Raw genomic sequence first — 11,533 nt, 5'->3', positions numbered from 1 at the left:
ATTCCTTCATGGAATTCTCTAGAAATTCCTTCATGGAATTCTCTAGAGATTCCTCCAGAAGATTCCTATGAAATTATTCAAGAAGTTCTTTCAGGGATTCCTTCACGACTTTTTTTTAGGATTTCTCCAGAACCTTTTGGAATGTCTTCAGATTTTTATCTAGGAAGAAACTATTGGAAGAATCTCTAAAATCGCTCGTGTAGATATTCCCTACAAAACTGCTGGAGATATTCCTTAAGAAGCTGTTGGAGGAATTATATAAGGAACTCAAGAGCAAGTCTTGGAGTACTTCCATAAAGAATAAAACCCGAATTAATCCACCGATGGTGAACAGTACCCTTCTTACACTTCTGATAAATATAAGCAACAAATGTATGCCGACTCATTGAAACTAATAGTTATTATTTAAGAAAAACTAAACAATATGAAAATTAAAAAAAAAAAAACAATTATTTTTAACCAGTTATTAAGCTCAAATATTACAAAGAGAAAGTAGCTTTTATGTATTTGATGCAGTTGCATTTTCATGTAGAGCTAGCTTGAGAAACCAAATTTGATCATGAATAAAAAAGGCTTTTCCTACATACATTCCGTGATATTTTTGCTACTGTTTATTAAGCTCAAATATTACAAAGAGATAATAGCTTTTATGTATTTGATGCAGTTGCATTTTCATGTAGAGCTAGCTTGAGAAACCAAATTTGATCATAAATAAAAAAGGCTTTTCCTACATACATTCTGTGATATTTTTGCTACTGTTTATTAAGCTCAAATATTACAAAGAGATAGTAGCTTTTATGTATTTGATGCAATTGCATTTTCATGTATAACTAACTTGTGTAACCAAATATGATCATAAAAAATCTGTTGACAAACGGCTGAGAAATGTATTATGATACATTTTATCAATAATCTCTCAAAAGCGTAAATTTCATTACTCCTTGGTACTCGTGGAAAGATATCTCGGAAACAAAATGTCCAAACGGCATGAAATTTAATAGCATACTACTTGGATGCTGTAGCTTTCATCTGATGCTGAGAGAACTCAAATCGATTGCACACGGCTGATTCATTTATTATGAAGCATTTTGTCAAAGACCTCTTAAAATATTAAGTTGTATTACTCCAAAGTACTCCCCGAAAGATATCTCGGTTACAAAATGTCCAATCGGAATGAAATTCAAAAGCGTTCTTCTAGGGTGCAGTAGCTTTCGTTTCGGGCCTTAAGAACCCGAATCGGTTGATAGACGGCTGAGAAATTTATGGTGATACACTTTGTCAAAAATATCTAAAATAATTAAGTTGTACTACTCCCTAGCACTCTTTGAAAGATATCTCGGTAACCGAACGTCCAATCAAAATAAAATTCAATAGCGTTCTACTAGGATGTAGTAGCTTTCATTTGCTTCCAAGAGAACTCAAATCGGTCAACAGATGGCTGAGAACCGTGAGTGACATTTTTTTGTAACATACATACACATACACACATACACACACACACACATACACACACACACGCACATACAGACATTTGCTCAATTCGTCGAGCTGAGTTGATTGGTATATGTGACTCGGCCCTGCGGGCCTCGGATCGAAAGTCGGTTTTCCAAGCGGTATTTATACCCTTCTTATGGGTGTAAGAAGGGTAAAAAGGCTTTTCCTACATACATTCCGTGATATTTTTGCTACTGTTTATTAAGCTCAAATATTACAAAGAGATAGTAGCTTTTATGTATTTGATGCAATTGCATTTTCATGTATAACTAACTTGTGTAACCAAATATGATCATAAAAAATCTGTTGACAAACGGCTGAGAAATGTATTATGATACATTTTATCAAAAATCTCTCAAAAGCGTAAATTTCATTACTCCTTAGTACTCGTGGAAAGATATCTCGGAAACAAAATGTCCAAACGGCATGAAATTTAATAGCATACTACTTGGATGCTGTAGCTTTCATCTGATGCTGAGAGAACTCAAATCGATTGCACACGGCTGATTCATTTATTATGAAGCATTTTGTCAAAGACCTCTTAAAATATTAAGTTGTATTACTCCAAAGTACTCCCCGAAAGATATCTCGGTTACAAAATGTCCAATCGGAATGAAATTCAAAAGCGTTCTTCTAGGGTGCAGTAGCTTTCGTTTCGGGCCTTAAGAACCCGAATCGGTTGATAGACGGCTGAGAAATTTATGGTGATACACTTTGTCAAAAATATCTAAAATAATTAAGTTGTACTACTCCCTAGCACTCTTTGAAAGATATCTCGGTAACCGAACGTCCAATCAAAATAAAATTCAATAGCGTTCTACTAGTATGTAGTAGCTTTCATTTGCTTCCAAGAGAACTCAAATCGGTCAACAGATGGCTGAGAACCGTGAGTGACATTTTTTGTAACATACATACACACACACACACATACACACACACACACACATACACACACACGCACATACAGACATTTGCTCAATTCGTCGAGCTGAGTTGATTGGTATATGTGACTCGGCCCTGCGGGCCTCGGATCGAAAGTCGGTTTTCCAAGCGGTATTTATACCCTTCTTATGGGTGTAAGAAGGGTAAAAAGAAACTTCTGGAGTATTTCCATGAGCAAAATTTAAGAAACTTCCAGAATGAATTCCAGAATATGTAATCTGCAATGAATCCCAGTAGAAGTTCTTGAAGGAATCCCGGAAGGATATCCTGGATGAATTATTGGACAAATCTTAAATGGAACTCCTGGAAAAACCTTGGCTTATTTTCCAGGAGTCTGGAAGTTCTGAAGAAATTCCGAAAAGAACTTTTGAAAAATTCCCGGAAGATATCCCGGGTAAAAATTCTGGAGAGGTCCCTGATACCACCGCTGGTATAATCTTAGAAGAAAATCCTGGAGAAATATCAGAAGAAACTATGAGAGGAACCCATAAATTTACTCCTAGAGGAAACCTAGAAGGAGTTCCTGAAGGAATCCCGGAAGAAGCTATAGAAATTACAAAAGGAATTCTTTGAGGATTCACATAAGAAACGTCCAGATAAAACCTAGAGGAATCTCAAAAAGTTGTATCTTAGAAAGAACTCCTGGAAGAATCACTGAAAGAACTCCAGGACGAATCTAAGAATGAATTCCTGTAGAGATCCTAGAAGGAACTCTTGAAATGATCCGGGAGGGATTCCTGCGGGAATCTCCGAATAAATATCTGAGTGAACCCCGGATAAAAAATACTAAAGAAATCCCGGATGAAATCATTGTAGAATAGTTCGAAAAAACTCCTGGTAGAATCTTAGAAAACACCTCTGGAGAAAACCCTGAAGGAACTCCTAGAAGATCCCCAAAAAAAACAAAATAAATAAATAAATTCTGAATTAGAAGGAACTCACGGAGGGAGTTTTTGTAGAACTTCTAATGAAAATCTCAGAGACATTTTATGAGAATCCCCTGCGAACTTCTGGTGGATTTTTCGGTGGAACATCTGGAAGAACTTTAAGAGGACTTTCTGCGAAACCCCAAACAAAAACCTTCGTACGGAATGCCAAAAGATTCATCACAAAGAATCTTTCGTGGATCTTCATTAACTTCCCCGTGAAGCTTTGTCCTACCTCGTATTTCGTCTAAAACTCCACAAGGTAACCGTCCCAGCAGAATTCCTCCCACCGTAGTCCGAACTCCAATATTGCAGAATTTATAATTAGTATCCAACCATAGTTCTCGCTGTAATACCATTAAAAGTTCCCTTAGAATCCCAGTGCAATGTCTCTCATTAGCATTTCCCTTGGAACTCCGTTGAAATCTCACAATCTGGATTTTCCCCATACGCGCGCAAAAATTAAATTTTAATTTCAATCACACTTCCTGAGGAAACGAACGAAATTTCTCTAAGTCCAAATCGTAAACAACAAGGCCACGAAACGCCACATGAACAACGAACAATTTATCTAGCAACCGCCGTATGCAGTGCCCTACTTCACATCCTTCTTACAGCATCGTTTCGTAAAAATGCTGTCGGTTAAACAAATGTCAAAATTACTTACGGAAAAAGGAGGAATTTTACTTGGGCGCTCTACTTGGCAACAGGAAACTTAGCTTAAAACACCATTCAACAGCCGCCATCTTGAATTTTAAGCCAACATCGCGAAATTTGTGATTTCAGTGTTGATTTCCGCACAAAATTCCTCAACCATGCTTAAGGTTTCAAAAATCACCGCAGTTTGATGTGTTGCAAGAGGGGGCCAAGATACGGCCAGTTCTACCGGTGCTGGTCCGGATCACTGAAATGGCCATAACTCTGGAATGCCTTGACCAATCCGGACCATTTTCAATAGCAAACAATGCGGTAAAATTCCGGTTCGATTCTAGCTATAATCCGAATAATCGGCCAATGGGAAGTTCCTTAAAAGTGAGTGAACTTATTTTGCTCACAGACATACATACATACACACATTCAGACATCATCTCAAATCATCGAACTAAGTCGATTGGTATATGCGACTTGATCCTCCGAGCCTTTTTTCAAAAACTCGTTTTTTGAATGAACATATAGCCTTTCCAGTACACTTAGTGTACGATAAAGGCAAAAAATATCCACGACCTCCGGTGGGAAATCGAACCCACAACTCCCAATTCGCTAGACGGGCACTTCTTTCCTCCAAGCTACGGAGCCAGTTGACCATCTCCGTCCTTTGAAGACACAGAACTAAACTCGATTCCACGAATGCACATGTTTTGTTCCTTTTCACAATTAAAAGCTCCTTCGGAGTCGAAAATTGACTCATTGGTGTGACGCTCCATTCAAAGGTGATCCAATTCTCCGTGTTGTTTGGGTGTTCGTTGAAATACTGCTCCCACTTTTCAACAACTAAAGGGTGATACGGTCAAAATTTGGTCACACACTTTTTTTCATAACTTTAGACTGCGTACACCAAAACAGCTGATTTTTGGACCAGTAATGCTACATTATATGTAGCTTATACCATAAAATTTTCATCAAAATCGATGAGGTATTGGTTGATATATAGATAAAACCATCGACCTACCTTTTTAAAATTTTGTACAAAGGCGCTCCATAGTAAGTTTTCTGAAATTTAAGGTCAGTAAAGCACAATTTTGATTATAGAACTAGCAATACTGCTCCGATTTTATCAAAACTTTACAGTATAATACTACTATGAAAATATGATCTTAGTAAAATTTTGAGCCATTTTGTATGAATACTTTCAAAGTTGTAGCAGTTTGAATATGAAAAAAACTGGCCGGGTGCCACTTAAGCAAATATAACTTTGTAACAGCTGGATCAAATTGAATGAAATTTTTACACAACATTTTGATATGCATACTTCACATATAGAAAAATGTTCATTGAAATCGGTTAAGTTTCCACGCTAGCCATAATGGCGGCTGCTATAAAAAAAATTGACAGTATTTGTGCCCCATGCTGAACTGAAATTAGGAAACAAAATCTCAGCAATCTTAGAAATCATGAAAAAAGTTTCAGCTGTCAAATGATGAAAAATTCTACTACAATAAATAATTTAAATAGGTTTGTTTAGACATTTTCGTTTTTAATAATTTATTCTTTATTTTAGATAAGAAACTTAAGTCTCATAAGACCGCATTTGGATTCCGGAATCTTGAAGTTCCTCTTTTCACTAAATTTTAAAATTGCAGATCTCAGGGCTTAACAATATCTCCGTAAATACTAGACCGATTTTGATAAAAATATTATGGTACAAGCTACATATAATGTACCATTACTGGTCCAAAAATCAGCTGTTTTGGTGTACGCAGTCTCAAGTTATGAAACAAATTGTGTGACCAAATTTTGACCGTATCACCCTTTACTGCACCTATTGACGAACTCTGTACTCTAAATATTTTTTCCGGATGGGTTTTTTTTTTCCTTGTTGGGGACATGATGCCATTGCGACCATTAATTAAATGGATGGGGTTACATGATGTCATCAGAAAAGAAGTCAAGCATCCCTAGTTTCGATATATTCGTGATTATTGTTTATTCATTGAGCTTACATACGTTTCGTTTTCATTGAATATGGTGTAAAAATAGATGCATCCAAAAAACGGTTCACATTTCCATTATATTCATTATTTGGCAAGATTGTTAGTGGTTTACATAATATAAATAGTGTTACTAGGATTCACCCCTATCGCATAGGTTCCCCCCGGCATAATTGATCGTTCTTGTCTCGTCTCCGACTGTCCTCCTGACTCCTAACCGCTGCTAATACTGAGATTGCACTGTATCCAACTGAGGGAAGAAACGCGTTCAATTATTTATTATCAAAAAATACCATCTTTCCCTTATTGCTGACTGACAGACTTACGACTTCTTGACAACAAGTGGTGAAGTTCACTTGTTTACATTTTTTTTACTACTGACTGACAGCGAGATCTCATCATCCAAGTAAACCGGGGTGCGATCGGGTGGCGTTGCGTTGAAAATCCGAAATATGTGTAAAGTTTACGGGTTCGGTATAGTTGTGAGCATTTGTTTTTTTTTATTCGTGTAAAGTGATTTGTTTTGATTTTACTTCGTTTCTAAATGAGCAAGTACATAAGTGTTTCATAGAATTATTGAATCGTGTTACAAACTAGCGAATGGAATATCTATTTTAAAATGCACGCGTTACATAAGATGAAGAAGACACACTCCGAGCTTTGAGAATCATATTATTATTAGGACTTGTATAGGTAAAAAGTGGGTATAAATATTGGAAAATTTGGCAAATGCTTTTTTGTATGGATTGAAATTAGATTTCAAAAAGTTGTCGTTAAGTTCACTCTATAGGCAATAAATTAAAGATGCATGGTTATTTTTTTATCCAGCTCTAAAACATGATCTACAATAACAATCGTGGTCAACAAAAACGGCTAAAAAGACGATGACACTAGCGGCCAAATAAGATAGAACAATCACGTCTACTGACTAGTAGTGGGGGGTCAACTGAACAAGCAATTCAATTTCAATTTCTTTCATTAAAAACAGACATTCAACAGGAAGGTGAAACATAATGATAGAAACCTGGTAGCGTTGCATAAAATGTGTGGGGACACTAGGGAGGGGGATGACTTGGTCCAAGATTACACGTCGTAACATATACACCTATTAGAATATAGGAAATCACAAAAACATCGATACTGCTTCGATCCGTTCCGTAGATTGTCGTCGGGTTGCAAAAAATCACTCAGCCGATATTGAATAAAAGTTTTGTTTTTTAGCTTTAGAACATTTCGATTTAGATTGTATGCGTAGGATATATTTGGCAACAGATTTATGAGGATTTGCATAAGTGTCATTTCATGACGGAAAATAGGGAAGTCAGTGGATCTGAGCAGGGGGTAGAAGGGGAAAACTACATAGAACTTAATTTCTAATTATGCAAGATGATTGGTTATTTTTGGACTATAACTAACTTGCAAGATAATTACAACCAGGTAGTTGATAGTCTATCTTTTGGATGGTCCAGGCAGATTGGTCTTTGGACGTTTTTATATAAGTACTTTCTGGTCAAATAAAGAGTAATGTGATAAGATTTATTATGAAAAATATCAAATTTGAAATTGTCCAGGAAATTAAAGCCAGACTAGAAATTTCATATGAACTGGAGTTTGGAGCTACCGCTGTGCTTAGTAGGCATGGAAACAAATGGATCAATACACGTGCTCACTCGTTTGCCTTTAGAGCGAAGCCGATTTGTCTAGGTGGCCATGGAAACGAGTTTATTTTCTGTAAACATGACTGATGACCGATCAAACGTCACATAGTGAACTCGTACCAAGGGGAATGACATATCCTTTTCTAACCAGAAAATCCGCATTCATCCGTTCCTCAACCGTTGCTAACCGCTGCTAACTGAGCAGCAGTTAGACGCGGTTATTTACGGTTAGCAACGGATAAATGCGGATTATTTATGGTTAGGCAAAAAAGGTTCTTTCCGCCTGACTCGTACAGAAGCTCATGTGCCGATGCAGAATTTTGAAAATAATGTCACATAAATGTGTGTAGTAAATACTATCAAGATATATATACATTTTAATATGCAGCTTTGAGTTGCTGTTGGAGCATGAGTCAGTACATCAACTACATACACTGTGGTGCATAATTGATCGGACAAACGCCGATTTTTATTCAAAATGGCCAACTTTGAGATGCTGTAACTATGGTTTGCTTTGATGAATTGATCTCAAATTTTGACACGGAACTACAAAGTTGGATATTTTGCTTTAAAATCGGCGATTGTCCGATCCATTATGCACCAAAGTGTATTTGAATATGCCTTATTTAAAACTGAATATTATGAATTAAAATATTGACAAAATTAAAAAGCACTCTTATCATTTGTTGCTGAGTAGAAGTTGTTGAAAATGGAACCAAATGTAGTGCCACATTTTTCCAAACGAGTGAACTCAATATTCAAAAAACGGCAACTAATATGGAGTTTCATAATCAATTCCAGTAATTATCAAAATCAATAGATACGCTTGGTTGTTTATGTTTAGGTATTTATTTTGAGTGACATATCATCCCATATACGTTAAAAAAAAACTTTGAATTGATTAAATACAATGCAAACAATGCATTAATTTTGAAAATAATTACTTATCGCTGCACAGGATTGGAACAAACCAGAGACAAGAGTAGGCGTTGCCTACTCTGTGGCCAGCAAAACCGAAGCTAAGGCATCCAGCCCAAGTAACATAACTAGCTGAATAACAGCTTCTTAAGCTAAAGTTTGCTTGTTCCACTGTTTTACAGCAAAAATATTTGTTGGGAGTGTGTTTTTTTTTGTGTTTTTTTAATTAAAATGTGTGTTTCTGTTTGCTGCGCTCGTTTAGCTCACGATTTTGACTACCTCGTCGCGATTTGCGACTGGTTCTAGAAGCAATCCAGAATGAGTGATGAAGTAACATAGGTTCCAAGGATGACTGTGTGTGTGACGGATGTAAGCCTGACTGCGCTGTCAAGACGTTTCTATGGATGCTTTTCGAGGAGACTGTAGTTCTGATTGTTGTTTTACAACAAATTGAGCTAAATACGAACTAGTTTCAAATATTATCAGAAAGCATTATTGCATTTCATATATCTATTTGATATCTGGATGTAATAGTGCGGGGCTTGCTTTGTCGTTCTTGTTGTTCCCATGTTATATAGGAGTCTCTATCTACATGGGACACTTATACGTCATTAGTCGTATGTAATAGCGACCTCAAGATGTGCGTGGAGAATGTTTCATACTCGTAGTTTGCTCTTTTTATGTGATTTGAATCTGGAGAAGCACTCGAATTCCAATTTTCTACCCCTTCCAAAAACTAAGCCACCCCCAAATGATAATTTACTAACCTGTGATGCCAGAGCACTGTGTAGTGCATACTCCAATATGAATTCATACTATGATGATCCGCACTAGTAAAGTAGTTTACGCAACAAGGTGCAGAATGAGGGGTTTTAATGAAGGATAATTACAACGAATGCTGTAAAAATCGAATTCTGCACCGAGTTGCGTACAACATTTTTTCCAATTGCATAAATTACCACTTCAGGATAGTTTCAACAAAACTTTCTCATCGAACTGCACAATGATGTTCATAGCCATGTTCAAGAAAGTCTGATCATAGCAGGTTATACTATGCAGTTGTCACAATTTTTCAAAACTGCGTGCAGGAACCATCAATAAGTTGGTCAAAACTGAAAACAGTGCTGTAATGGTTCATTAATCAACGCAAATCAGTGCTGTAATGAACCTTTACAGCACTGTTCATTTGGTGTGGGAAAGTAGGCCTTTTCCTGGTAGATTTGCGTGAGGCAAAACAGCCTATTACGATGAGAAATTGCAAAAAGTGTATTACTCTACTAATGATTTCTATGGCAACCGCAGTGCTGGTAGCTCCTGTTATCACAATCAAATTACATTTCCCGCTGTAGCAATTGCAATGCTGTTTTGTTTATCTTCGAATTCATTTTCAAACATTCTCGACGGATAGATAAACTTTTTTGTAAGGTTAAACCATTAGTAAGAAGAGTCCAATCTGCCCAGTTCCAAGACCATCCATTTCAATAAACATACACGCGAATCAGAAAGAATTTAAGTATGGTTACGCATTTGGAGGGGTGCTTACAAAACATCACCAACGATAGAGAGTCACAGTCACAGAAAATGCATTTCTCAGCGCCCTTCACGGCTGTGTTGGGCTTTTATACATACATCTAGGGGCGGCGCTTTTATCGCGTTTAGTTCGAAACCATATGTTCTGCACGTAGCAATAAATGTATAAAAACGATTTTCTGATTGGTCAAATAAATAAAAAAAAACGTCTATGTATATTTGATTTTCACATGCTAGCTTTCTATCGGAAAGACTAAACGCTAACGCACTAACGCTATTGATTATCAGTCGTCAAACTCGTTGGCATTACAGTAGGCCATGCAATTTTCGCGTCCACCCGTTTGTAGGCGATCATGCAGTGTTTTCCGCACGCCGCCATCCGTACATCCTGGGGACACTCGTTATCTTGCAGAAGGGTCTCTGTGGGAGGAAAAACAAAAACTGAATCTCTGCGCATACTACGATTCACTCACTGTTCGAACGTACCTTCGCCGTCAATTAGCTTGAACAGCCCATAGTCCTGGGCGTTGGTTATCCTCGCCTTGTGGGCTATGATTCGACAGACCTCCCTTGTCGTTGTGTGCGGTCGGATGGGCAAAGTGCGCGTCTGGATCGAACCGTTGTACTCGTCCGGGATGATTACCCTCAGAACGGATGAACACTCCGGCAGGGTTGAGGAGCTCCACTGGATAGGAATTACAATCGATTAACATTCTGTGTTCTTGGATTTTCGGAACCCACAACTCACCTCCATGGATCCGGAGATTCCTTCGTGCTCGTGCAGCGAGAAGTTCTTCAGCACGTGCACGGCACTACAAAGCGCCGTCAGGTAATATCCGGCCTCGCCGCTCAGCAGCGATGGCTGAATCAGGCCCCACATGTACTCGGCTTCGATTTCGGCCCCGATGAACCCGCAGTGGGCCACCACTAGCACTAATACTGGTAGAAAATCGTCCGCACTGAGCTGCTGGCCGTTGCAGCAGCACGTCGCTTCGAAAATGGTCGACACGGCCGTCAACAGGAGATCAAGCTTCTCCAGGGGCAGTTCCGTTTCCTGGAGGCGCACGAACAGGGCCGAGATTTGCCGGAGAGCGCTGGCGCTCGGTGGAGTCACGGTGTTCTGGAAATAGAGGTGGGGAAAATGGAATGTTTAGCGTTTGAAGTAGTTTCAGCACAAACACGCATAGTAGGTCTGTTTAATTTAATGTTTGTAATGCGTATCGTAGGTGCTAAATACAAACATTAATAATGACATAAACATTAGTATTCGACTCTACCATCTTGCAGGAAAATCATACTTGTTCTCTTCGTCTAATAGAGAAATCTTGTAAGAAGATCGCAGTACCCGGGTAGAGGCTAATGGCAAACAAAGGACAAAATAATAACTGGTTTTGCCATCATATCTCGTTTTGCCATT

General features: G+C 38.0%; 2 protein-coding genes across 9 annotated transcripts in view; one reads left to right on the top strand and one right to left on the bottom strand.

Annotated features, from left to right (window-relative positions):
• The window catches only part of LOC134289565 (uncharacterized), a 246,262-nt gene that overhangs the window by 214,964 nt on the left and 19,765 nt on the right, over positions 1 to 11,533 (top strand). The gene's annotated exons all lie outside the window — the stretch shown is intronic.
• The window catches only part of LOC109411213 (protein sprint), an 84,911-nt gene continuing 79,359 nt past the window's right edge, over positions 5,982 to 11,533 (bottom strand). For all 8 annotated transcript variants that reach the window (XM_062855549.1, XM_019684704.3, XM_019684702.3 and 5 more), the window contains 3 exons: positions 10,865 to 11,236; positions 10,603 to 10,801; positions 5,982 to 10,536 (listed from right to left, as the gene is read on the bottom strand). In XM_062855549.1, coding sequence (XP_062711533.1) covers positions 10,391 to 10,536; positions 10,603 to 10,801; positions 10,865 to 11,236 — 717 coding nt within the window. In that variant the 3' untranslated portion in view covers positions 5,982 to 10,390. The remainder of the gene's footprint in view (positions 10,537 to 10,602; positions 10,802 to 10,864; positions 11,237 to 11,533) is intronic.

The sequence above is a fragment of the Aedes albopictus genome, chromosome 3, assembly GCF_035046485.1.
Source record: "Aedes albopictus strain Foshan chromosome 3, AalbF5, whole genome shotgun sequence".
Classification (NCBI taxonomy): domain Eukaryota; kingdom Metazoa; phylum Arthropoda; class Insecta; order Diptera; family Culicidae; genus Aedes; species Aedes albopictus.
Note: the sequence above shows the minus strand (reverse complement) of the source record. Positions and strands in the feature narration are given on the sequence as shown.